Raw genomic sequence first — 27891 nt, 5'->3', positions numbered from 1 at the left:
CCCACATGACGGAGGGGGAAGGAGGAAGTGGGGCGACCCGCGGGGCGACGCCGACGCTCCGGTAGCCGCGGGGGGCTTCGGCGCTCGGGCGGCACCGGCCGGGAACGGGGGAACGGGAGCACCCCGCCGCGGGGCTGGCGCCGGGCATGAACGGCTTCGCCCCCGAGGAGGTGACCCCGCGGGGGGCCGACCCCGCCGCCGCCGCCCCGCTGGGCAGCGTGGGATCCGCCGCCGAGGTGCCTCCGCCGCCACCGCCGCCACCGCCGCCAGCGCCGTCGGGGCTGGCTCCGGGCTCGGCCGCCGGTGCTGGTGCCGGTGCCGCCGCGGGCTCGGCGGGCGCTGCCGGTGCCGGCGGCCCCGGGGCCGGGCAGCTGTGCTGCCTGCGGGAGGAGGGCGAGCGCTGCGGCCGCGCCGCCGGCAACGCCAGCTTCAGCAAGCGGATCCAGAAGAGCATCTCGCAGAAGAAGGTCAAGATCGAGCTGGACAAGAGCGTGAGTCACGGGCCGGCGGCACCGGGGCGAGCCCGGCCCCTCTCCCCTCTCCCCAGCAGCTCGCTTCCCTCCTTAAAGTTCTGCCTTTTCTATTAGTGATTTTCTTTCTTTCTTTCTTTTTTTTTTTTTTCTCTCTTTCCTCCGGTGGCGTGGCAGCCTCCTCTCACCCTCCTCTCTTTTTTTTTTCTTTTTTAATTTCCTCGTGCCGGAGTTTGCCGGGGTCCCCGGCGCTGCCCCAGCCCTGTTAGCTCGGGGCTGCGGCCGCCCCGCCTCGTCCCGCCGCCCGCACGGCTCCCTCCGGGCACCGCCGCCTGGCAGCCATCGGGCGTGGCACGGCCCGGCACGGCATGGGGCTGGGCAGCGGCCCCGGCCCCGGCCCCACGCGTGGGGAGCCCCGGCGGAACCAGCGCGGCCCTACAGAGGGGAGCTGGGGATAAAGCTGCGTGCTGCTTGACCTTGGAGGCGGTGGGAGCCCGCTGGGGGGGGATATGTGGGGCGAGAGCCGGATTTTTGTCTTCCAAACAGCGTGAGGCGGCTTTTCCTGCTGGCTTCTCTCTCTCTCTCTCTTTTTTTTTTTTTCTTGCTTGTTTGCTTCGCGATCCCCGAGCCGGAGGGCGGGCTGTACGTGTCTGTGCTGCGCTCCTCGCACCGAGCCAGCCCATTGCAGCGCCTCGCCGCTCCCCGGCCCAGCCGGCGGCAGGGCTCTGCAGCGCAGCAACTCCTTCCCTCAGCGGGGTCGGGTGGAAAAGCTCCCTGAGCCCTGTTAGCGGGCTTGCCGAGAGGATATCGCCGTGTGCGCGTTTCTGTCGGACGCCCAGGAGGTGTTTACGCGGATTTGATTGAAAGCTGCGGTGTTGCCTCTTTTAGGCGAGACATCTTTATATCTGTGACTTCCACAAAAATTTAATTCAGAGCGTGAGGAATAGAAGAAAGAGGAAAGGCAGTGATGATGATGGTGACTCACCAGTGCAAGACATCGACACTCCAGAGGTAGTTAAACAGTTGCTCTTTCTAATAGTTATGCGAAGCTTGCTCTTACCTCCTGCTGAGTCTGCGCAGATCTGCTTTCCCACTCTCACAGCTTTAGTTTGGGGAGTGGGGAAAGGGCTGACTCCTGGTTCACTCCGTTTCTAATACAACCGAAGCTGACTGAGTTTTGCAGTGTATTCTCTGTGTTAGTTGTGCAGAACAGAATGAACAAGACTTTCTAGAATGTTTTTAAGTGTTCTAGTTCTCTCAGGCAACTGCTGTTTCCAGCTTCCTCCTTCTGAAGTGATTTGTCTCCACAGTCCTACTGAAAGTTGTGCTTTGCTACATATTAGCAAAACCTGTCTTTGCCGGGGTTGAAGGGAATTGCATGTGATACTTGGGATATAAATGTTTCGCTGCCCCATCCCTCCAATCCTTGCGTGTCATGCAAAATGTGTTGCAGATGGTTCTTGCAGTTACCCTGTTACCTTAGTCTAACTGAAAGTTTAGTGATAGTAGCTCTTTGTGTTTAGCCCTTGCTGGGGGAAGTGATGTTCAGGGAACTGTACCTGAAATGAGCTGAGAAGGATGGCACTTTTCCTGCTTGCTTTCTGCACTGCAGACCAGTGAAACATCACCCGTTATGAAAGCAATCCACAGCTCTCAAATGTTTTCCAATAATATAACGGGAGAGAATGCACCTAGGGCTCTCTTCTTCCTACATGTGCTGTGGATTATTTCTGCTATGGCCTGTGTGTTAATTTTGAGCAGAGCCTACCTGGTCTCCTCCAAGAGGGATTTTTAAAGTGGTCTTTTGAAATTGCTCCGTAAGTGTTAATTTAATGGCATCCTTATGGTCAGCATCTGCAGACATCAGCAATATAACTGATGAAACTTAATACAAGAATCCCTGCCTGAAGGCACATGGCTCCTGTTTGAATGCTCTGACTAAGAGGATTTTAGGGGATTGAAAGTAGTTTGATGCTGGACTGTGTCTTTTGTCGGTAAACATGTTGGATCGCTTCTCTGAAAGTCCTCTTTAAACCTAATATTCTGTGTGGCTTTAGGTAGCTGTCTGGCAGAGTGGTAATTGCAGCTCTTCAGCGAGCCTGTTTTGTTTTCCCAGACAAGAATAATAAAGTATGACACAACTGATGGATATCTCTAGAACAAAAAAGCAAGTGTATTTTTAATGGTACTACTGCAGGAAAGAAAGCTGCCGGGGTAGTACTTTTGAGGCATTTCAGCTAGCCATTTGGACAACAGTAGTATGCACTTCCCATGTGGTCACTATACACCTTTCATGCTTGTTGGCCCTTGACCACTTTTATTTTCAATTGCTATCCAGTTTACTAAGGGGAAAAAATATTCTGAGCACCTGCAGGGCCTTCCAATTTCCACCTGAGTTATGACCATCACTAGATGTTAGTGATTCCTACCGGGAGGAAGAAGTTTCCACAGTACGGCTGGCTCGAGTACCAAAGGATGCCCATCCTCCTGCACGTGAGGCAGCATTGCGTCACATCTAGCCAGGTTACCAAGTAGGCACTAGCACTGTTGTTGCCCGAAATATTCCATAGTTGAGACTGCTAAGTGGCTTTAAAGTAGAAGTGAATGCCTTAACCGATCTTTAATGCAGGAAGTTTGGAGAACACTACTGCAATAGCAACTGACCTAACAGAACTTCTCATTCAGCCTGTTTTGTCAGCTTACTTCCCTCCTCGGTCTTTTGATTTCACTTTCTTTTGCATTGTCTAGGAGGGTAAGCTGTTGGTGGGAGAAGTGACTGTTGTTCAGAGTTTGTGGGATTTAAAACTAAGGGAGTACTGGGTTGCGGTTGTGTATTTATATCCCTAAAAGGAGCTTGTGCAATTCTCTCAACTGTCAACTCACACTGAAAAATAGTTTTGCGCAACGATGCCTGTGCACGTACCTCCTGTGTTGTGCTTATGTAGCAGGGATATGTTTGGAGACCACGAGCAGCTGTTTTCTTCTCTCACCTCAAGCCAGAGAACTTTGTACTCTAGACTTTTTCTCAGTTACAATGCATGCTGTCTCATGGTACAGCTGTGCTATATCTTGCGTGTAACCTGTGTAAAATTTGATGGCTGAAATCTCAGTACAGAGGTGTTCTTTGAATCAGATGTTATGTAAAATTTCTTACTGGGCTTTGTGCTATCATGCTCAAAACTGGGAACAAACAGGAAAAAAAAAAGAAAATATTAAAGTACAGTAGTGAGTTCCAAATATTGTCTGCTGCTAACGGGAGGAAGAGCCATGTTCAGTAACAATAAACTGCTCTTAAACTGAACTGGAGTGTTTTTTCTTTTTGCTCGAAGGTGTGGGGTGGAGTTCTGTGTTTTTTTGTCAAAATGAGATCTTCAGAGCTGACAGTCAATGCTTTTGTATGCGTGAGATCCTAAAATGTTGAGAGGCAAACTATTAATAAGTGAAACCTTATCAGTAACGTTAGATTGCTTTCTTCCCCTTCCCTCATTTTCTTCTAGGTTGATTTATATCAGTTACAAGTAAACACACTTCGAAGGTACAAAAGACACTTCAAGCTACAGACCAGACCAGGACTTAACAAAGCACAGCTTGTTGAAGTACGTATGAGTGTTTGTTCCATAATAGAGAATGCAACTTGCTATGGCATGTGTGTTTCTTCTCTCTACAATATGATCCTTGCATAAAGTGTATCTGTAATCTGGATTTTATGAGAACAAAACAGAGCAGCTTATCTAGCTTCCTTCATTGGCCGTGGCTCCTGAGCCAAGTAAATCAAAAGTAAAAGTTCTTTCCAGAGGAGGGACTGTTAACTTTGAGAAGGAATGTATGCTGCTTAAAAACACAAAGTGCTGAGTTGAACAGTAAGGTGATCTGCGTCTCTCTGAATATCATAGAATCGTGGATTTATAGCCTGTGCATCAGTCACACCTTCAGCTTAAGAGTCCTGCTGATGATAGTTGGAAACTGAGAGGTAGCAATGAAATACTAGTAAGGTTCAAGCTTAGCTTTAAAACCCTAGGTAATATCTACATACGTTTCTGTGTAGAAAGTACAGAAACCTGAAAAACAGACTTCTATTGATCATTAATTTCTATTAATTAAAAACTGGATTCTTTTGTCACAGAATGGAACTTTATGAATTTTTTTATCATTAAGATTTCTAAAAGTGATGAAGCAGTGACTACAGCCATGTGTATCTTTACTGTATGGGAGTGCAGTTTTAAAGGAACTCTTCTGCACTGCTAAGATGCAGTTACAGACTGCTGATATAAATATGTGGAAGCACTGGTGACCCTCTCAGGAGGGAAGTACAGCTGCCACTTTTTCAGTTTTATGCAATAATACTCAATTGTACTTCAGTGCAGAGATTTTGTTGATCTCTTTACAAAGCAGTGTGGATTAAAGCCAAGGTTCTTAAATGTGTGAGAGATCTCAAGGCCAAGCTGTAAAAGAACAATGCTGCTGCTGCTTCTATGAGTAAGAATTTAAAACCAGTTTGGTGTTTTCTTGATGTACAGCTAGTTCTTGAATTAGCAGGACTGATTTGAAAAAGCACAAGTGATTATATCCCCCCCCCCCCCCCCCCCCCCCCCGTAAATCTGGCATTCCTAAGGGTCTGCTTTAGGTACATCTCATGAGATGTTTGCAATAGCGTATTCTTCTTGTGCTGCTTCATGTGAATAGGCAAAGCTTCTGTCATGTGCTTTGACTGACCTACTGGTCTTTGTGAGATATAGCCACAGAGCTTCCTTACTTTATAGTCCATATGATTTCTTGTAACCCACCCTAATGTACAATGGTCATTCTGCTAGCTGTTATGCTGTTACTTAAAACTCCATGTTAAAGGGCTCTGTCAAACTGTCTCTGACTTTTTTTTTTCAAGCGGGGTTTGAAAAGCTTTCTAACTCGCTAATTGTTTTAAATGCTTGTACCTTGTGGTAGTTCAAAGACCAGTCCCATTCTCCTCCCTTCCTCTTGCTAATTTTAGTCCAAAAAAGTGTTCTGCAAAAAGCCAGAGAACAGACTGGGGCAGTCAGTGTCAATTTGAGTACTTATAAAGCTGACAGTCCATTTTGATGAAGAGGAAGAAAAAACTTCTGGAATTACAGAAGTGACTCGAACTGTAGAAATTGACATTTTTGTAGGTATACCATGGTGAATTTTTATCACTGACAGCTCTGTTTTGAAGAGCTGAATGTTCAATAATCAGTCTTGAAAATTCTTTTATCCGATCTTGCATTTTTCTATATGATACAGGCCCCCCTTCAGCCTGAGTAATGAGTAGTAGCCTAATTCCTGTGCTGTAGTTTTGTTGATATTCAATAGTCATTACACATTCTATAGGATTCAAGCACTGACTACATAGATGTAATGATATTCCTATGCTTGTGAGAATTGATTATTTTTTTCTGACAATTTTCTGTGCATTTTACTTTGGAAATTAGGGTACAATCTGCTGTATTTGTTTCAGAGTTCTCAATAAAATGGTTCCTATCCTAACTTTTGTGTGACTAGTAAAGACTTTTGAAGGGAGGTGGGGTTTCCTTTATTAATTTTAAGCTGTTTGATCAAGCTCTTAAACTTTCTTTAATGTAGTCTATTTAAATCTGAATCTTCCGTTTCTGCATATAAAAGTGGTTATTTAATTTCCTTGCATTCTTCCTTTGTAGATAATTGGCTGCCATTTTAGGACAATTCCAGTGAATGAAAAGGACACCTTAACATATTTCATCTACTCAGTGAAGAACGACAAAAACAAACCAGATCTAAAGATGGATAGTGGTGTCCACTAGGCAGAAAAGGTTGGGACTGAGACTCACGCTGCAAATCAAAAGACTGAGGGTTTTTGTTGATATGCAAAAGCTTTCTTTGTAACTTTTTCCTCCCCAGAGTGTTTCTCTGTTTTATTTTTCATAACCTTGCTGATTTGTTTGAAAACCATCTCTTATGAAACAAACTTCCTCAGCAAACTATTTTAAATAAATGTCACTGATACTGTTGCTCAAGTGGATGTGTCTAACTTATTTGGTGAGTTACTTGTTCTTAATAATTAAGCTTTAATTCCTTATGTAATGATTGAATTTTTTTTTCAATTAAAATCTACCAAGAATACATTTATGAATGTACTTCAAGTTCTCATAATGCAATGCTGTCTTAAAAAAAAAAAAGTGGCAGACTTGGCAATAGGTTCTTTTTCCTAAAGTAAAAGGGTTTAAATGACAGTTCCAGTTGTTAGCAGGGCAGAAATTGCTGAATAACATTTTCATTTTCCTCTTTGGAAACAAGAATTGATGCGGGCTTTTCTGATTTGTTTATTCATCTTGTCATTGCTCGGATATGTGCTTCCAAGCACTCAGGCCTTCCTGCTCCGATATTAAAAAGGAAAAAAAAAATGCGGTTCTTGAATTTCAAAGCCATAAGTATGGATGAAAAGACTGCTGCAGCTTACTGTGCTGAGAAATCTTCCACTTGGGAAAAAAATCCTGTAGCTGCTGACATTTTTTTCCCATTCATGTACGTAGACTGCTGCTAAGAACTTAATTGGAGAACGGCAGACTGAGTTTATGCTGGGTTCATATGGTATCTTCTAATAGGCATGCTGTTTCTTGTTCATTACATGCATTAACTCAGGCCTGTTTAAAAACAAAAACAAAGAACACACTGAAACATAAAGTACCATGAGAAATATATTTAATTGGCTATCTTAGTAAAGTCTATGATGTTGAAGACAGGATTATGTATGACTTCTTGGACTTCATTGTTAGTTGTTGTGCTACTCTAAATGTGTGGTACATGAAATATTTCTTTCTGCGTTAAGCTGAGTGCGTGGGTTGAAGAAAAGGCAGAAGGAGAAGCTTAAAGCAGAGGAGGACATGGCTTCAGTTTGTTCAGTTAGCATTTGTTGCAACTTTTAACCTTATCAGATGTTTAAAGGCTATTTCTTAATTAGGGAAAAATGAGAGAGTATCTCTCTGGTCTAAACTGATGGATGTTAATCTTGTGAGTTTTTTTGGGAAAACTACTTTCTTGGCATCACTGCAACCAAGATGCTCCATTCTGCTATTTTGACCTGTGGCACTCTGTTGCTTAACTGAATGATGATAAACCCTAAACTCAAACTGGCTGCCTTCCCAAGAGCTATAAGTGGCCTAATTTCTTTCACTTGCAGTGTCTTAGATCTTTCCATGTTGAAGTTGTGCAGTGATGGCCTAAGTTCAAACTGGTTAGTGATATCTAACTAGTGGTGGCTAAAGTTGTTATTTCTTGATGTTTCAGTACCCTTCTCACAGTAGTGTCTGCAAAATTGTTTACTAAATGTTCTTTGCACAAGTTGAATTTGTCATCTTTGAACCGTTAGTTGGGGAAGCAGCCAGGAAATCTGGCCCTGAATTGGGCACCTGAAGGATAAAGGCTTTTTCTCTCTTACAGTATGGAGGACAGGGATGAATGTTTGCACGTAGGTCTGGCAGGACCTGTAGAAGCTTTTTCAGGAGGGAAGGAGAGCAGGGAGAAACAAAAGCAATTTTCTATAGGGAATTGGTCTTAAAGTAGTAGCCTAAGTGACCCTATCTTGCTGTATGTGGAAAGTGGCAAAACGTTTATTTCCAACAGATTGTAGATTTTTCCAAGTCAGTAGTGGTGGAAGGGGAAGTAACTGAAAACCACTTACTGACTTTACAACCTAGCTGTGTATCTGCCTCAGTTCTTGTTGCTCCTGCTCTGGAAAGCTATGGATGATAGGCATATGCAACATGATTTACACAGGAGCTAGATGGCATGACCAGCAGGAGCTGCTTGCACTTACTACTACTAGAAGTTTATAGAGGATTTTGCACAAGAGTGGATACCATATGTTTTCTTAGCAAAACACTGACTTTGGATATTTCAACTGTGAGTTGCCAGATTATTTTTTCCTTAATTGATTATTTGGTAGGAAGCCCAAATGACTCAGGAATAATTACACAAACCAGGCTTAAAAAGCCTAGTGAAACAAACTGTTTGTTTAACACCCAGTAGCCTAAAAATTACTTGGCAAATGGTACATGCAGATTTATTTGAAACATTTATTATTAGCTATGTATAATCAAGCCACTGCTACCCCTATCCAATCCTTGTTTACTAACAAAGTCATTGATATTTCATATGGTATGTGAAATAAGTTTGGTACTCTGATGCTAGCAGTTTTCAGTGTAATGTAAAATTATTAGGTTAACAATATACTGATTTGAGGGGGGTAAAAAGAGTGACCTCAGTACTACATGCTTTTCATGTGGCTGACTTGATAGCTAAAGAGTTACCATTTGTAAGGCAGTAAGATAGTTTACTGTCTCTAAGCCTGGCTTGTTCAGATGGCCACTGTTAAACTTATAAGCGGCCATAAATTATTGGCTACTTTTCTCTGATACTGTAAACAGTGCCAGCAGGTATTGAGAAGTAACTGTATATCTATAGGCCAGATCATGATAACTCTTAAATTAAGATGACTACTTCCAATATTTCTAGCTACCTCTGTCTTCATTTACCCAACTGTTTCCCTACAGAACTATCCTAAAAATAAAAAGCTGGGTTTTTAACTTTAATTCCCAGGTACTGTATTTCAAATGAGGCTGGATCCAAAAGCTGCTTAAGTGAGTATTTTTATATTGCCTTAACTGACCCTGTGTCAGTCTGACTTTCTTTCTGTCTTTCTAAATATATATGCATATATATACGTGCTATTGCTGCTGTTTTAGTATTCTAAGAGTTCAATGTTCATCCTAACTTAAGATTTCATATGCAGCTGAAAAATTAGACATAATCATCTTCTACATGTACTTTACTACATATGAATTTTAACTTTTTTCAGTGGAATTTTCAAAGATGAATGGTGTGAGTTTGTGAGTGTTGTTTTTCTTGTTTTTCCCAAGATGGCCAGGGAGAAGGTGGGAACCTACGTATGGAAGTGCTAGGTACTGAATAGTGTCAGCTTAAACCAACGTTAACTGCATAGCAGCAATAAAGCAGTAGGAAGCTGCAATGCAGTAGATTCCTGCAAGAGTTGTTCTTAACCACGTGAAGGCTTAATTTTGAAACTCCTTCATAAAAACTATTTGAGAATGTTGCGCTTATTAAAAAGGTAGGCTTTTTGCTGGGACCTGCATATTAGGACTATTATGCACTTGTACAGTCTTTCACATGATATATGGAGCTAATTAACAGCTACCAAATTCAAAAGAACTTATTACATATTCCAAAAAGGTAAAGAAAGGAAATTTTTCTCCAGTGCAAAGAGAGGCGCTGCAATGTGCTTAGAGAGAGAGGTGTTTTTTTTTTAAAATTTATTTATTTTTGCTTGACATCGGATTTATTTTTCCCCTTGAAAGTGTTGTTATGCAATTGCAGAATGATGTAGGTTGTCCTCACTGGCAGGCTTGATGTTGATCACTCACTGTTGCAGGGGATCACAAAAGATACCTTTGGTCCAAAGAAAATCTCCCTGAAAGAGATTTAGATATTTTAATAATTATTAGAGCTTTACCGTGACATGCATTTCTATGTTTGTTAGCTTTTATGGGTTGTATGTGTGATTACTGTGTATATGGGATGCCCTTCCAGCTATGCAAATGCAGCTGTGGGTCTGTATGAAGACACTGTTTCTACCTCTGCTGGCCTGATTCAGAAGTGAGGGCAAAAACTCCCTTGGCTGACCAGTGTGCCAGGATTCCAGCATGGTATTTTAGCTTTGCGAAGGTAAACTTACAAAATATTATATATTATAAAGAACTTTGGCACGTGCATGCATTCTGCTTAGTGCAATGTGTCCTGAGAGTGGACCCACAAAGTAGGTCTTCTGTATCTTAAGATGGATGAAGGAAGACCTCCTTGTGTATTTGTATCAAAGTAAGAGGCTTTCAAAGCTCAGGTTAAAGCTGGAAACCCAAAGTGTGCTTCAGGGTGAGGGCACTATATCTGGTTTTAGGTAGAGTGAAATATGAAAAATTTACTTAAACCTTGCTCTCAGTTTAAATGTTTAGATTTCTAGCTTTAGGAGTCATTCTCACTCATTTCAAATCTAGTCCCCTACAGGAGTATGGACAAGTTATCTTTTATTGGACTTAAGGGACTTGAGAAACTTGGGTGGCAAGAGGAGCTTGTATAAAAAGTTATTTTTGCTTGCCTATATAAAGCCATCACATTATAATGTCCCTGGAGTATTAAGAAGTTGCGAAGCGTTGATGTTTTAATCTAAATTTCTTGAAGAAAAGACATTGCTGGAAAGCTGAATGGAAATAATCTCTTAATATATTTTGTCTTCAAACCAGTACAGGCTGGTGGTGTTTATTCACTAAATATTAATTTTATTGAGATGCACATTCTTTCTGTAAAACAACAACAACGAAAACACATTCCATGAGATTTTCTGTTTTGCTTTGTCAACACTGTCAGCCGGCATGCAAAGCGTTGGCTAAATCTCCAAATCTTTTTCCACCCTTGCAGGCATTTGCAAACCTATTCTCCCCCTGTTTGCTTTCCTACTTTAAACAACTGTCTTTACAGAATCATTTATTCAGCCGACATATATGTACATGCCTTGGAATAGTAGCATAACTCTTTATTGGCTAACAGAAATCAAATGTCTTTGTTTATGGTCCCGAAAACATCTTCATTGCAAGCTGCTGTGAATAAGGATTTGTAGTTCATGTTATTAGTTTAAACAGTTATTGGCAGAAGAGTCAAAAGCTGGGCGATTGCAATGCTAAATCCCCTCCCAATGGCACTTGCAGGCTTACGAAGTATGCTAAGCATGTCCCAGGTGAGGCCCTGAAAAACAAGAATTGAAAACTGCCAGTGTGCCAGGTAATTGGCTGTATCTTGATATAGTTTCAAACCACCTCAAGTGATGTGTTTCTTTAACATGGCAGCTTATTCCTCCAGTGGAAACTGTAAAGTGGGGGAAATATAATGGGTGGCTGTACAGAACTCGGCAAGTTTCTATGAACTGAGCGTAACCTTACTTTGGACAGCAGAGCAGTTCCTTGAAGTTGCAGTAACAGACAGTCTCGCAGCCCTTCCCTTCCCAAAAGTGATCCTGCAGGCTTCCATTGATTCGTCGAAGGTTCTCCATGCCCTCGGGGATGCTGTGGCAGTTGTGGTCCTTCAGAGCTCTTTTGTAACAGGAGGGGCGCCGGGAGGGGGCCATGTGGGCACCCAGGAGAGTGCTCAGCACGAGCAGAGCCGAGAGCGTTTTCATTTTTGCAAAGCTTCCCACGGCAGGAGTGCTAAAGAGAAATGAGGTACGTGACACAGGTATAGCTGTTGAACAGGTCTTTTCCCCAGTCTGCTTTCTGGCGCACATTTTTCTGTCTTTCCTGTGAACTTTTGGAGGTTTGAGCCTCTGTGCTGGAGAGTGTTTTCTCCTAGGATGTAAATAATATTGCCATGGAATTGATATTCATTACTTTCTGTACAACCATGGGAATCCTTTCTCTGGGAATTGAGGCTTCTGTTGCTGGCAATTCTGTTGTTGCTTTGGTCTCTCACCTTGAGAAAATTGCTTCGAGCTGGTCGCGTTCTCTCAGCAGTGTAAATGCATGCGTTGGTGGCTACCAGCGCGGGGGAAATGTTCATGGCTATCATTGCCTTCCTGGTGATTTCAGCTGTTTGAGACTGTTGAAATGAGTAATTTGCATGAAATTAATACTATCTTTCCCCCACAAAAGTTGTGGAAAAACTGTCTGAGCCAGACTGCTGTCCCAGACTGCCTGAGAAACTGAAGTGCTATATGGCCCAGGCAGCCAGAGCCCTGCAGGGCTGTCAGATGCTGCACCCTTGGCAAGGACTGCTCTGCAGGCTCTGGTGGGATGCAGCATTACTGAGAAGTTTTTTTAATCTATCTTGGTACTGAAAACTACTTAGCTGAGTCTTGCTACAAGAGGTCATTATAGTTTAATTGACATTGCTTTTTAAATGATAGGATAAACTATTCCTTGCAGAACTGCTGGTGGTGATGAGGCTTCCCATCATCTGTGTGAGCTTACTTAATGCCAGCTGTGCTTTTCTGGGCTGCTTTGCACAGAGGTTGTGTCACAATGCTTTGGGTAAGACCCTTGAACTTGCATTTGCTTTTCTAAGTTAGTCCTTTTACTGGTATTAGGATTGAGAGGTTGGTGGGCTTGACTTTTTTACTGCTTTTGCCTCATGCTTAAATTAAAGAGACCTGGTATCTCTGAATTAAAAAATGAATTTTGCTCTGAAACCTTACCTAAAACAGTGGTCAGGTCTGTGTAGCTAGCTCTCCCTGTGAGCGTTCCTAACTCTATTTGTGGTAGCATCAAAAAAGATTTTGTTTCATCGCATTGGCACTTCAGAGTTAGTTGCCCTTTGCTACAGCACTGTGGGCTAGTTCAGGTCTGTCTTGTGTGGCTGCAGAACAGAGCACTCTAAACTAATCCAAAACCAGGAATAAAACAACATCTGAGCAAAGACTTTCAAGTCTCAGGTTAAGGTGGCAGAGCTTTTATCTAGATAAGAAAAGTGTCAGGTACAGAGGTCACTAAGATAAGTGAGTCCTGCTTGTGATATTTTGTAGAATGATTGAGGTAACCTTTGAAAAACAAACAATAAGCTTTTAAACATATAAATTTACTGTATTGGTAGTGTGTGTTTTTTTTTCCTGTATAGTTACATAACTGCCTTAGATTTCTTGCTGACTTTCCGTGATATGCTAGAGATAGTTAAGAAAATCTGGGAATTCAAATTTATTAATAAGTGGCCAAAGTATTAAGGAATATGACTAAGCTCTTGTGTATTTTTTAACTTCTGTCATAGAAACAAAATTCATCCAATGATTCCTTTTACTTTCTGTGAACTTGTATGTGAACTTTTGAGGAGAAGACTCCATAAACTACTAGTAATGGAGCTGTAGGGATCTATTTTTTAATCACTTTGGAGTGCGGTATTAAATAACGTACTGTCTTTAGTAGTTTTAGGCCTCAAAACTACTTCTCAAAGTAAACACTGTTCTAACTTTGCTTTATGTTTTTTTCAGAATCAGGTAAAGAATCATTATAATAATGGTTTTATTTTGTAGGATTACAAACACTGCAGTTTGAGGGTTCTGCTAAGGGACGACTAATACTCAAAGAGGAAGTTTGTTTGTACTATACCTTGATAAATGCCAATGTCAGAAATACAATTTAACATTTTTCTGTTCAAGTAATTGAACTTCATTATGAAAGTATTTAATGGAAGAAATGTTCCATGAAAGATAAATTCAGGAAGCAGAGGTTTCTGTGCCTGTTTTCTGTGATTGGATTATTCTATCAGTTCTTCCCCTGAGGATGAAGCATTTATATCTTGCTCTTGTGCACATTTTTTGTTCTTAATAATTTGGATGAGCTTTTTCTACATGGAGTTTAGCTGGAATGCTCATATGAGTCTGTTGCCAGCTGCTGATCTGCTCAAAATTCATAGGAACATATTCTGTCCTGAAAATGGACAGATTTTCTGTAGACTGTCAAACTGCTGGATTCAGAAATCATGATCTACAGTTTAGGGTACCTCAGTACCCACTTTGGAATATAACAAGATAGTGCTAGGGTGCATTGTTGAGATGGCTGATATGGATAGCTGTCAAAATTGGTATTAGCAGAGTCACATGCCATTGAGCTATGGACAGACAACTTCACTAGCAGGTCAGTTATGCATCTTATCTGCTCAGCATTGCTGTTTTTCAGAAAAATCTTTTTTTCCTTAAATATTTACTTTTTTTCAGTTAGTAACTGAAAGGAAACTTTCAGTCAAAAGGCCTTTCTTCAAAAGGTTATTCCTTTACAGTGAGAGAATGGTGCCTATTCGCGGATGAAAGATTGCCAAGGAACTGGAGTGTTTCATCAATTCCCTGCACAGGATCAGCGGTGATGAACTCGGCAGATCTTTCAGAAGCAAAATTGTTTTTTCCCCTGACAAACTGCTGCAACCTCTTCTTCTGACTATGGTTTCACAAATGATTGAATGTTACTGATTGCTTAGTTAAATAGCAGAGCTAGTAAGTGCATATTCATCTGAAAATGCATGTCAAAGACCTTATCTGCTTTTGCATACTATAGAAACAGTCTTTTCTCATAAAATAAATCAGGGAAATTTGAATAAATCCAACTGCAAAAGGGACTCAAAAATCACTGCCAGCAAACAGTCTTACATTTATGTAAAACCTTCTGAAAAAGTAGTAATGCCAGTTATGCTCAGCCTGACCAGGTTCTCTATCCAGGTTATATCTTCTCAAATTCTAACAGAGAAGTAAAACCGTCTACAAGAATTTAAAATGATCTCCTTGCATTTGCAAAGGTCTGTTTTAAGAAATTACTTCTCTGATTGCTTTGACATGGTGTAAGTGAAGTTCAGAGAAGTTCAGCTGTGAAAACAAATGCTTTGAAAAAATTTAGAATTTTGTGTAGAAGAAAATGTTTTGTTTGGGACTGAGAGCTGTGAATCAGGAATCACCACTATCCCTGCTCGTTCACCCGAGAGTGTTTGAATTGTCCTGCCAAGTGATTTGGCACCATCTAGCTTATGGATCTGCAAGGAGCAGAGGGAGTCACAAAAAGACCAAACAGAATAACCCAGGTTTCAGCATCCATGGCTGAGAACTACAGGGTAGTACTTCATGAGAATAGAGATGCACTTTAAATGCCCCATGATATTAGTAGGAGCTCAGGTGCTGGCAATAGAGACAGATATAGGGAACACTGAGAAATGGCACAGAGATGCATATTTCAGCACATCTAGAGATCCTTCCAGTTTGCGAAAAGATAAATATTTACAATTTTGTCTGTCAGCTATTATATATACCTTTCAGAGTTGATATTCTTGTCTATGGCTCTCCAGTTGCCTAATTCTGAAAACAGCAAATACTCTAATCTAACTGGTACTGTCTTGGTGTGTGATCTGTTCCAGTCAATCCAGTGGCAGGTGCTGGGTTAACAAGTTGGCAAATTGTGCTTTAAATGATGAAGCTTTTTATTTTTTGACATAAACTTATACATTGCAATCTCAATGTGCATTGAGGTCAAGAGTTAAAGTACTTATTCAAAATAAAATGCCTTTTATCTTTTTTTCATTTGTCAGGTTTCTAAGTCAGAAACACCTGTAAAGAGCCAAACTTAACGTTTAATATTTAGGTGTCAGTGCATTATAGTTAGGTTTATTAATGCATTCATAAGAAATCATTACACAAGAACTTCATAACTGATATTAAGAACTTTCTTCCATTAAAGAAGTCTTCAAATCTGTTTTGCTTGAACAGTTGGTGCATTGTGAGGACAGCGGCTATTCCACTGAGGATGAATTCAGTGAATTACTGCTTTGTAATTCCCATCAATACCATGATTCTTTCAAGAAATTGAGTTCTCATTAAAACCCATTTAGTTTTCTTAAAGACAGCAATTCATTGTGAACATACCTCTCTCCACATTCACCAACTTTGCAATAATATTGAGTACAGGCAGGCAATATAGTATGTTTAATGACTTCAGATGTTAATATATAACATCCAGCTTTAAAGAGCAAGATAGGGAAAGGGTTATCTTTAGCTGGATCATATGGATGCATCTGTCTTAAATAACATCTTTTGCCCACAATGTATCAGATTTTTCCCAAATCTTCTGCATGTTCCCATATATATATTTCTAATTCTGTAGTCTGTAAGTAGTACCAGAACAACAAGTGCACAAGGATAATTTCAGGAGCACGACATACCTTTTTCTTCTGCTTCACTCTTTCACTTTCTTGGCAGCTGTGTCTTTTCAGATAGACACAGAGAGCTAGAGCTAGCAGGGATGAGAAGAGGGAGGGCTGACGGGAGATGTGGGACAAACAGCCCTTTGTCTGTCCTGACTTCTGCCTGTGAGTGACACACTCCCTTCTCCAGCGAGGGGCCAGAGGATGGGCTTCAAGAGCTGCCTCATTCAGTCACTGCCAACCTAGACAAGAAAAAAAAAAAAGTGAACGTATCCTTTCCAGCAGGAAACTATTAGTTCATCCAGGACCTGATGGCAAGGTGTCTCCTCAGAGAGCAAAGCAAAACATCCAGCACAGGGAGAGGGAAAACGGCCTGCAGAATACGTGCGTCCTGCTGTGCAGCCACAGCAGGTGTGGGGCTGGTGGGGGGAGCAGAGCAGGGCACGGAGCTGATGTGCTGTTTGCATTGAGCAAGACCCGTGCACCTAGCCAGCAGTCTTATGCAATTCCTGACTTCAGGAACCTGTTTTTTGAAAATGAAATAATCAAGAACTGTAATTATTTTAACCAGGCTTTTTGTACAGCATACTACGTGACACTGCATTGAGTTCAATACTGGCCAAACTTTTAATCAAGAGGTAAGGTGAATGGTATTTCAGAGGAAGATATTTTAGACTAAAAACGCAAATCAAATCATCTGGTATCACTAAAACACAACTTGAAGTCCTTGAATGGAGCTGAAGTATTATGTATTAAAGAGAAAAAGTCTTGGGGGTGAAGTCTGGGGTGTTGTCAGTGTCCTTACGTTTCTATTGCAATTTAGGCCCTCCTTTTGTTGTGAGCATGCTGGCTCTGTTTTGTCATACGAACAGACAAGTAAGGTTACACGTTAGTTGTCAACTAGTAATTTTTTACACTTCTAGTCTGCATTATTTTTATTCTCTCGTAGCTAGAATTTTTCTCTATCGAGCTGCTTTTAATACAGAGGTTTGTTACAAGTACAAAAACATACCTCTGCTCAGCTGCTTCAATATACAAATCGAGGTCTTGGTGCTTGTGTTGAAAACCGCTTAAACCTGCATGTCCCTTCTGGTGGTGGTCACAGCCAGCAGGGCATTCCCTCTTTTTGCTGGAGAAGGGCAGCCGGCTCAGCAGGGAGCAGGACATACGCTTGTGCCTGTACAGGACATCGGGGTGACAAAACGCCTCATGCTGGCTCTGCTTCTCTGCAGTAATTCCTTTCCAACATGGATCTTTGCCCTGGCAGCCCGTGCTCTAAATGAGATAATCCTAATGCCTCTGCGAGGACTCGGTGTCCCAGTTCCCTGCGAGGGACTTGCATGGATAGCAGTCCAGCAGTTTGGTGGGCTGATAGCTCTGTTTATAAAGAGAAGTGTGCAGGGAGAAATGTGTCTTTGGGAAATGTCCCCTTGTGGCTTTGAGAAAAGAGAGTTCTAACAAAGCTAACATTTTGCTGGTGTTTTTCCCCCCTCTCCATAGGTTTGTGTATGATGTTTCCAGTTGTGGCAAACATTCAGGAACAGGAGGAAACTTTCTCTCTCCTGAAGTTTCTTCACCACAGAAACTGGGAAGTAAATTGAGATTGGGAGGGAGCAAAGGTTTTAGGGAATCTGTGGGGTGAGGTGCAACCAAAGACTACATTGGCTGCTGTAGGAGCAGCTCTCTGAGGTGTGAAAAGTAGGGTACATTACAGGACAATGCATTGAAGGGTAGGGCAGCCTGTGATGCTGTTGGCTTGGGAGAGAGCAAAGTGCAAATCAATGTTACCAGATCTAAATTCTTTCTCAAGATGCAAGAGCACTGTTAGGAAATCCTGCTTTTTCACCCTCCTTGATCTGTGTGCGTGCACACAATGGGCATAGTAATTATCAATTATGTTCAATTTGTCTACAGAGCCTTTTTTCAGATGCCTACATCATCCCTGCTCCTGTCCAAAGACGTATGTCAAAGTAAGGTGCAAAACAGAACTGTTCAGAAGGGGCAGTGACAAAGTCATAACAGTAATCCATAGGGGAGAAGTCGTTCTTAAGGGAGAAAGGCCCCTGGCAGCGTGAGGAGACAGAAAAGGTAGCAATGAAATTCAGCTGCAAAAGGGTGACTGCCTCAAGTATACAGCATTACTCTAGAATAAACTTACGTAATGTGCCCTGGGAAAATAATCTTTGCTTTTTGAATTTAAGTACTCAGCATTTTATATGTGCTTTGCATTTTTAATGTAAGCCACACAGGTTTAACTTTTTTTTCAGTGAACAAAAATCAATTTGCATTTTATTGCATTCTCGATGTCATCATCCAGCTTTTTGCAGTCTGACAGTGAAGAATACCAATGTTTCTCCTCTTACATTAAATCCACTTAAAAGTTGCCACTTAAGCTATGAGTCAGACAGCTCATTTAATACATACAGTTCATATGAGGAACCTCTGAGCCTGATTTTGCTGGATGATGCAATCTAAAGCCTATACCTGAGGATTGTAAATGACTGTAGATATTGTGGGGATGTATAAAGACCTTGGAGACTTCATGCTGGTGGTAAAGACAGTGCCAGTACAACTAAGACATTAAGTGCTGTCATCATTTGCTACAGGATGACAGTAGGTAGGGTGCCTTATAGTCAGTTTTCAGCATGCTGGATTTTTAAGCAACAGTAAATCTTACATGCTCATTTTGCAAATACACGTAACACAAACATCATAACTTGCATTGTGCCTTTCGTGTCACCGTTCCCATGTCTCAGCATCTATAATGTCAAACAAACAGTATTTGCAAATGCATTTTCTGTGCTTTTACTTAGTGTAACTTTACAAAGCTTTTACTTAGTGCAGCTTTAACCAAGGATACTTTTTTTATCCTTTGTTCTGTTGTTGATTGTGTTCAGAAAACATCTGTGCTATTAGATATTCTACTATTGCCTTCACAATTCCCACATCTGGCAATTTACTTTCTAGCTGGTACCTGCATTAGACTTTGAATTTTCTAGACAACAGTTTGTTGCTTGTTCTGAAGAAATCAGGGCACAGTAGTTGTTGATCATGCGATTTTGTCTCTTGCCTTTATCATCAGATGTTGCTTTATTTCCAGTGGCTGTTCTCTGTGAAGTCCCAGAGCCTCTCTGTTTTCTCTCTCAGTAATTTTTGACTTCCTGTTATTGCTTTTGGTTTTCTCAACTTCTTCTGCAGGCTGCAATCTGTGCTTGGTTAAAATATGAGACAAAGCACTGGTCTAATCAAAGGCATCTTTTAGTGTATTTCCTCAGATCAATTCTCTATTGACATGCTCAGGCTGTTGCTGCTTTTCTATTAATGCAGAGAGGATGCAATACAGTCAGAATCTGATGATATGAACTGTCAATTCCAGACATGCCAAGTAAGTTAATATTAGGTGTGTGTGTGTCTACGGCTTGGTGTTTCAGAGAGGCAAATGAATCTGAATATATTATATTCTCTAAATTACTGTAAATTGGGAAAGTATTCCCAGTAAACAGCTATCACAGATGCACTAGTTGTCTGATACACAGAAGTACATGCCTGGTCCGATTCTTTGCTGATTCAAAATGTTGCTGTGTGTGGTGGTGGTGTTGGTTTCTTACTGCTTTGCTAGGAATTAGTTGTTGATAATTCAAGGTGCCTGGCCTTGAGGGTGTGGAGCATTCTGCAGCTGCTGGAGTGGGTTGGTGCCAGGAGTCTGAAAGAAAACAGGGAGAGATACCTTTGCCTCTATCACCTATGCTAATATTTCTGTAGTTAAAGGAAAAAAAAAAAAAACACACAGAAGAATTTACTTATAAGATCTGACCTAATTTTCCTTAATCACTACTAAAGATATTATAGATCACCACACTGGCTTTTGAAGCCTTTGACCATCCCCCTGCCTTTTGTGTGTTACAGGATAGCTCTGAGCAAGGCTGCTTGCCAGGGGGCTCAGGTCTGGGGTGTTGCAGAGAGACCATGAAGGCTTTTCCAGCCCTCAGACCTCTACCCCTGCTGCTCTTCATTGTGGTCACCAGCCATACAGCCAGGAGAGAGCGGGAAAGTGTGAAGAGTGACCGCATGGGACAAAAGCTCCTTTGTTAACAGGCTGGCCAGCTTGGTGAGGAGGGCTGTAAGCAAGGAATAACAGGATGGAGATGGCACTGCACAGCTGAGTGCGGAAGTGGTGGCTGTCTCATGAAGCCTGTAAATAGAGCAGGACTGGAGGGAGGAGACCGTATGCCTGATGGTTACTCTGCTACTCAGAAATAAGCTGGCAGGAACACCATAAAGCTCAGCAGAAGTCAGTGCAAAGCCCTGTACCTGGGGAGGAAAACCCCGTGCAGTAGGACAGGCTGGGGACCAACTGGCCAGAAAGCAGCTTTCGTGGGAAGGACATGTGGTCCTGTTGAGTGCTGGGTTGAACATGAGCCAGCAGCAGTTCCTGGCAGCAAAGAAGGCTAATGGGATCGCGGGCTGCGTTAGGAGGAGTATTGACAGCAGGTCAGGGGAGGTAACCCTACCCCTTTACTCAGTGCTGGTGAGTGCTGGATCCAGGTCCAGGTGACCTAGCGTAAGACAGATGTGAGTGCAGTGATGGGCCACAAAAGTACTGAAGCATCTGTTGTACGAGGAGAGGCCGAGAGATCTTGGACTGTTCAGCATGATATGTATATTATACATACTGTAACTAGGGGGTTATCTTATCAATGTGTATAAATACATGGGGGAGGGGAAAGAACATGTAGCCAGGCTCTTCTCAGCAGCACTCGGTGACAGGCGCAGAGGCAATGAACACTGGTTGGGAGACGGGAATTTCCATTTCAACATCTGAAGGAGCTTTCCTGGGAGGCAGGTCAAACACTGGCACAGGTAGCCAACAGATGCTGTTGAGTCTCCATCCTTGGAGATATTAAAAACCCATCTGAATGCGCAATCCTGAGCAACCTGCTATAACTGAGTCTGCCTGAGCAGCAGGGTGGGCTAGGTGGTTTCCAGAGCTGCCTTCCATCTTCAGCCATTCTGTGATTTCACCACCATGTTCTAACAAAAGTGAGTTTGTATTTCAGCGCATGCTGCAGAACTGTATTTGTCTGTATTGAGAGCACCATCTTGAATGAGCTCATGTAATTTGTGGTTTGGCAAAGCAAATTTCTGTTGTGTACCCGTTATTGGTTGATCTTGTGCTTTCTCAAGTCACAGCACAGATTCCCTGTAAGAACAGCAACCTCCCTGCATTGTGGCAAGTGACCATGTGTGCTACTGTTTGTTTCTGTACTTAAAGTATGAATAGACAACTCAGCTTCCTTAAGAGCCTCTGACAAGGGATTTTTGCCAAAAGCATTCTGGAGACTCAAGTGCTGTGATAGAAGCTGAATCACCCTTATTGACTTAGTCATCTAGTCCTTCAAAGAGCTCATCTAGATTTTGGAAGTGTAAGTTCTCCCTGGGAAAAAAAAATATATATATATATCTTGAGTCTTTTTCAGCATTTCATACAAATCATGTTGTGTATATACTGATCTTTCTTTTTTCTTTTTTTTCCCACCTTGGCCTCAATTTCTCGCATCCCCTTGGGAGTCCTTCACGAAATTTGTCATATCTTTTGCCATCCTCATCTTCTATTGTATTTGTATAGTCTCTGTTTATGTAACATGCTACACACCAGATGTCATATTTGCACTGTCATATTCGACTACTGCCGTACTCTCTGGTCCTGCTGATGTTTTATTTTGGCTTTTGTTTGACTTTTAGTAAGAGTTGTAGACATTTCAGTTTGAAGCAATTCTTCTGACTCCCCTGAGTACAGAAAGGTTAGGATATATGACCTTAAGTTGTATATTGATTACTAGTGGAAAAAAAAAAAATGAGACCCATCTGAAAAGCATTTTATCATGACAGGCCCTTGCCTCTAAGGGCAGACGTGGTTTTATCAGATGACGGGAGATGGAGAGGGGAACATCTCCACATTTCCACTTGGAGACTTCTATGTGTAAAGCAAAACAGCATGCTTCCCTGCTGAAAGGGCTGTCCTGTATGTTGGGGCCCTGAGCAAAATGTTGTCTCAGCTTCTTTACTGTTGGAAATAAAAAGGAATTTTACTAAAATAATTCTTGAGTCCTGAATTATATTTGGAGTCAAAATATCAGAGTCTTATGCATACAGGCTATAGATCGCAGTCATATAACTGACATGTAGAAGGACTACTCCATAGACTTTGGGCAGCAAAACTACAAATCATAGCTGAAACCTTTTTTTGAAGAATATTATACCAGACACTTACCAGAGACAAATAATTTAGTCTCATCTGTAACATATGTCAGTGCAGCTCATTTTTAATCAGCTTTAACTACAAAAGACAACTGTTTACTGTTGTAGTTTACCATCGTTGTAACCCAGGAAAATCCACAAAGGAATGTTATTTGTGGAAATATGAAATCCAGCTTATCAATCTTCGTTGCTGAATAGAAGCTGAGCAGGAACAAAAAATATTCTTATGCACAATTTAGAATAAGTACCTTTCACATTGCTCTAGCAGGTCACTCTGATCAAAGGAATTAATTTTCTGATGCTAGTTCATTTTCTCAATGTCCGCAGTTTCCAGTTCATCTGAAAAAACATGAAACCAGAAACATATATTAATGCCTTTTGGTGACCCTTATGTCAATAAAGAGTGCTTCTGCTTTCCTTGAGGAGCTGTTTCAGCCATTCCTTTGAAGAAACTTAGGTAACCACTGCACTGTTGCATGTTTACTGCACTGCACTGTTGCATGTTTACTGCCATCGCTGTAAACTGTTTCCAGAGTTTTTACCTTTAAAATTAAACAGAATAGGTCAGTTCTTGCTGTGTATCTCCGATTTCCAAGACTTGCTAAGGATATACATATCTTGTAAAAGATACTGTGTAATGTATATGTACATATGCATATGGGGGTCCTCACTTTTTTGAGAGCCTATGAAATCTTCCCTGGCTCACTGGAATGACTGAGAAATTCATCCAAAGAATAGTCAACAAGTCTTTCCAGACTGCTGCTGCTTTAACTGAGACTAAAAGCTTCATGCTCGCAGTAACCAGAACTGAATTATTACTTTATAATCTTTGCACAGACCCATGATTGTATTAGTAAGAGCTGACAGTTGAGTGTTAGGTAAACATTATGCAGCTCTTCAGTTTGGATCTAGTAGAGTTCAATGTGTTTTGACAGTAAGTAGCCCAAGAAAAAGGACAATTTTGCATAAAGCAAAAACTATGAAGCAATTTACTGCTGTCTTCAGCAGCCTTGGCACACATTAAGCTTAAGATATACCCAACACATGGAAAATACACAGCATTCCCAGGTCAAATTATTTTTATATGTTTACGTAAATGTTTATATAAAATTTAATATTTTCTATACATTGTCCTAAGCCTGTCACCACCACATTAATCAGGACCTGTATTTCTCCTTAAAAAAAATTCATCACCATATTTGCAAGATACTCAGCTCTATGGGAATAAACTGCAGAAACCCTTCCATCTGGTCTTTTGTTTATATATCACAGCATAAAAGTTTAATTGCCCGTATGACATATATTTGCAGCAGAGTTCTCACTAAATGATTAATATTTTGTGGGGTTTTGGTTTATGGTTTCTTTTCTTTTTTTCTTTCTTTTTTTTTTTTTTTTAGTAGTTCAGAAGCAATTGCAGACAAACTTTTCTGTCTGGTAGGGTGATGACAAAATTCCATCAGATAACCGCAAGAATTTTCACGTTTCTTGGGGCATGCTCTTTAAGGAGCAAGCTGGTTAACCAGTCCAAAAGGTTAACCACGTTCCTGCTTCCTACCTGCTTCTCTCTGTTCTGTTGTTCTGTAATGGGATTGTCTCCTTGGGATTCACAACTCAAGTAATCATCATTATTTAAGTTGTAATTATATTTAACTCCTCTTGCCAATACCGTTCCTTGCTGTTGAACTGCTTCATTAATTCTGAGTCAATTTTCCCAGCTTCCTTTTGTCAATACCAGCGTATTAGGGTGCACAGTTCAGCCGCCATTTTTACACCCTGGAACATGATAAGCTGCCTGAGCACTGTCACTGGAAGGATTTGTTCAATTTGACAAATCTGTGCTTGAAAGTATATGGCACGCAAAGCAGCGCATTGACTTCTAGATGGTGAGTATTCACCATTTACAAATTCATCATGAAGAGTTCATGCTTGAAAGCTGTTTGCATTAAATATCATTGGTTTGCTTTCTCACCAACTGAATAAACATAGGAAGGCTTACTTAAATCCTAGTCCTCATTCTGCCAAGGTTTGAGGGCTTTTAGTTATCCAATAGGAATGCAATTCATTGTTAATTGTATACTCTAAAGTTGGATTTGCTGAAAAGTGTGAAGATTCTGTTGTTTTGAATACTCCTGCAGTGTTTACTGTAATGCCATTTTCTTTGCTTGCCTTCTCCATCGTACAGCTTACATAATTAACGGCTCGTTAAGTTCTTTTGGCTAAGGATTCATTCCTGCTCTAATATTACTTGATGATGAGCCTAATTTAATGTGAAAAATAAACCTAAGTGTAGCTGACTTGCTCCTTTTTCTTTTTTCTTTTCTCTTCCATTTCTATCACCTTGTCATATCACACATAAAGCTCAGGCATCCACCTAAAAAGAAAGCATTCAGGTTACAAAACTGTGAATGCTGTTGACAACACACAATAACAGCTTCCTGAAGGTGGAATGAGAAGTGAAATAAATATGTCATGTGATGACCACAATATATCCCTGATTGGTCACATTTAATCACTAGGTAGGTAACAATTTTTCTTATTAAAAAAAAAAAAGTCACTTCTGTAGGCATCACATATTGTTTTAGGCTTTTATTTTCCCAGTTTGTGCCTTGAAGAGGGTACATGTCAGTCACAGCTTGTTTTGGCACTGGCTGTTTGGTGCCTGGGAGTACTTTTCAAATTTCAACCCCAAGGCTTGGTCTTGTTCTGGGTGGCTAATGGAGGAGAGGATAAAGGTTCCCAGCACCAGATTCCAGGAAAATCTCCCCTTGGACTATTATCATCATTAAAAGTATGCAAGATGTGTTTGGGAGGGGAAAGTAGGAACAGTGAGGCGCTTCTTTCCTTGATGACTTTCCCAAAGGAATAAGATTTTTAACACAAATTTCCTGTGCAGAAAGATTGACCAATAAAAGGCAGTGTTGTTGCCAGCTGGATGGAGAAGGCTCTCCTGTACGAGATGGTAGAGAAAGAAAATTAGCGGAGAAGGACTGTACGGTTAAGGAAAATTTCCTAAAGTCCGTGGCTGTACCAGCCACGTGTGATCCTACGGGTTAAATAGTCTGAGGGTTTTAAAAGCCCTCACAGCCCCACATTTTTTTGGGAGGCAGATGCCTAAATTCTCTCCCTTGGAAACAAAGCAGGAATCTACTCTTATCTTTCCTGAGGGAGGAAGGGAATCATGCAGTAGTTGGGTAGTCAGTCAGCTTTACCAAGATAAGGGAGGTAATTCCTTCTCTCTGCAATTTAAGACAGTGCTCTAAGCAGTAGGCTATAGTTTATTTAGAATAATTGGCAGCTGTTTTATTTTGTGTAATTACTTTTATGTTCATGGGAGGAAAAGAGGAGAGAATAAATTGTCTCCATTACAGGTAAGATGAGCTGGCGATTACAGATTGGACTTGCCAGTCCTTGATGGTTAAACTGAAGCATGATTAATTTCACCCAGGTTGGTCTTTGCAGTTGTCACAGATGAGATATTGCATGAAATGTGGCATTCCCACTGCCACTGCCTGTGCTTTGTTGGCTCTCTGGAGGGCACAGACCAGACTGGACCCATGGGGTGAGCATTTGGCAGGATGTTTCCCATAGTCCCAAAGGGAATTAGGCATTTGGCTGCCCCTATGCAGGCACTGCTGATCTTCCACTGACAAAGTACTTTTGGGTGCCTGGGAAGCTTCAGTGATGAAAACTGAAGCATTTTGAGGGCTTCAGATAAGGAGAGATTTGGATTTCAGTTTTAAATTAAAGAAGTTAAGCCCTTTTTTAATTCTGTCCCATTACCACTGAAATTTGTTGTTTAAATTCCACTGATGTAATGGTGGCACAAAAGCACGGATTTTTTAGGTCTCCAGTCTGTTTGTTAAATGCATACATTAAACACTGCATCCCTAAGCAATCATGTCTTTTGAAAAGTAGGGTTTTAGGTTAAAAAGAAAAATGAGAAGTTATGACAAAATTCTACATGTATAAAGTATTTTTTAAATCAGCTTTAATCCTAGCAGACAAACACTATCATTGTGACAGGAGTTTTCCTATAACTTGAGAGTATCAGTGGTTACAGAGCACACAAGAGCTTGGTCGTGTCACCTCGTTCATGTGAGTAACTCTCTGAGAAGAGTGTTTTATTTGACTTGCTTGAATGAGAAATGCTTTGTGGGAATAAGCCCTTGACCTTTCACTGGAGGCATCTGCTTCCCAGTTCCCCATATAATTGAACTGGGGCCCTATCTTGCAGCTTTTTACTCACAGCACTTGTTGATTTAAATTCATCTTTTTTAGAGCAAATAAAAAGGAGATTCTTAAGAAAATTATTTTAAAAGTAACCTTTAAACTTTTATTTTTATTTTTTGTGTGTGTGTGTGAAAATTAAAAATATTACCTAACCATGACTTGCTTTAGATATTAGCGGTCAGAGGAGGACAACACAACTGCCACAGAAGAAAAACTGAAAGTTATAATTTACTGAAACTGGTATTCAGCTCCTTATACCCACCATCACCCTAAACAGTGATCCTGACACACAGAAGGCTGCAAAATTTTGTCACCCCTTCCAGCCTTCCCAAACATTTACTTACAGGAAGGAAGTATCAGCGATGCAGAAGTGGAGAGAGGATACCCCTCATGCTACTGACTGCAGAGAGGACGCTAGTTCAGACAATGAAGAATGGGAAATTCAAGATAACTGCCTGATTGCTCACTATGATAGGAAATATTTTAGAAAGTTCACAGCCTGGCTGACGGTCCAAAGATGTTGAGCGTACAGAGAATCTGACAGGCACGGTCTCCCAGGCTGGCAAGTGATTCGAGTTGTACCCCAAGAGCATACACTGGAAATCAAAGAGGAGACACTGCAGGCAACATATTGCATAGGAAACCTACCTTGTTCCTGTATCAGCAAGCAGTGAGGTTCATGTCACCTTTGGACAACTTCAGCTGCAAAACACAGTGGTAAATATTAAACTGCAAACTGTCTTTCCTTGATGATGTTTCTTAAACAGAGTGTTAGATTTTTTCTTTTTTTTTTTTCAAAATGATTTTTCTTTTTAAATTATTGTTATTAGTTAAAGGCTGACATCTACATAACTCTCCTGGTTGATCAAAAAGGTGGGGTGTGTCTGTGGCTTTGCACTGTCGTTTTGCTAGTTCTGACTACACTAATCCTACCCCAAACCTGCCATCACCTGGAGAAATTCCATTGTTATATTTGTGAACCTGCCCACGCAGTTATTTTGCTGATGTAATGTTTGTAGGGCATGTGTATATCACATGAATATACATGTTTTTGTAAGTAATACTTAATCCCGCCTCCCTGCGTGCAGCTGCAAAGAACATCAGAGCAATTTTGTTCTGTTCACAGTTACCACTGCCGGATGGACTGATCACTTCTCCCCTCCACGGCCAACAACTTTCCCTCTGGCTGGGATGTTCCTGCTCCATCTGGTGGACA

At 41.3% G+C, this 27891-nt stretch overlaps 2 protein-coding genes across 4 annotated transcripts; one reads left to right on the top strand and one right to left on the bottom strand.

The window, feature by feature from the left end:
• On the top strand, positions 1-6475 carry SAP30 (Sin3A associated protein 30). Of its 2 annotated transcripts, XM_083835045.1 has the most exons (4): positions 1-491; positions 1359-1481; positions 3968-4066; positions 6140-6475. In XM_083835045.1, the coding sequence occupies exons 1-4, from the start codon at positions 147-149 to the stop codon at positions 6260-6262; spliced, it is 690 nt and encodes a 229-aa protein (XP_083691171.1). In that variant the 5' UTR covers positions 1-146; the 3' UTR covers positions 6263-6475. The 2 variants fall into 2 exon arrangements, with proteins under 2 accessions (XP_083691171.1, XP_083691172.1); XM_083835046.1 differs by lacking the exon at positions 1359-1481.
• Positions 6313-22533, bottom strand: SCRG1 (stimulator of chondrogenesis 1). Of its 2 annotated transcripts, none has more exons than XM_083835048.1 (3): positions 16206-22533; positions 11465-12116; positions 6313-9945 (listed from the first exon to the last, which is right to left on the bottom strand). In XM_083835048.1, exons 2-3 carry the CDS (start codon positions 11803-11805, stop codon positions 9891-9893), a joined length of 396 nt encoding a protein of 131 aa, XP_083691174.1. In that variant the 5' UTR covers positions 11806-12116; positions 16206-22533; the 3' UTR covers positions 6313-9890. The 2 variants fall into 2 exon arrangements, with proteins under 2 accessions (XP_083691174.1, XP_083691175.1); XM_083835049.1 differs by having other exon boundaries at positions 11465-11728; positions 16206-22523.
• Positions 22534-27891: the final 5358 nt, after the last annotated feature.

Source organism: Anser anser (genome assembly GCF_964211835.1).
Source record: "Anser anser genome assembly, chromosome: 4".
Classification (NCBI taxonomy): domain Eukaryota; kingdom Metazoa; phylum Chordata; class Aves; order Anseriformes; family Anatidae; genus Anser; species Anser anser.
The sequence above is the reverse complement of the archived record's forward strand: the minus strand, read 5'-3'. Positions and strand labels throughout refer to the sequence as shown.

Bases quoted from the DNA above. Each gene is read 5' to 3' on its own strand.
- SAP30 (XM_083835045.1), top strand. From the start codon at position 147: ATGAACGGCTTCGCCCCCGAGGAGGTGACCCCGCGGGGGGCCGACCCC. The intron at 492-1,358 runs GTGAGTCACGGG...TGCCTCTTTTAG, and splicing joins AGATCGAGCTGGACAAGAGC to GCGAGACATCTTTATATCTG. The intron at 1,482-3,967 runs GTAGTTAAACAG...ATTTTCTTCTAG, and splicing joins AAGACATCGACACTCCAGAG to GTTGATTTATATCAGTTACA.
- SCRG1 (XM_083835048.1), bottom strand. From the start codon at position 11,805: ATGTGCGCCAGAAAGCAGACTGGGGAAAAGACCTGTTCAACAGCTATA. The intron at 9,946-11,464 runs GTAAGGTTACGC...AATCTCTTTCAG, and splicing joins GAACTGCTCTGCTGTCCAAA to GGAGATTTTCTTTGGACCAA.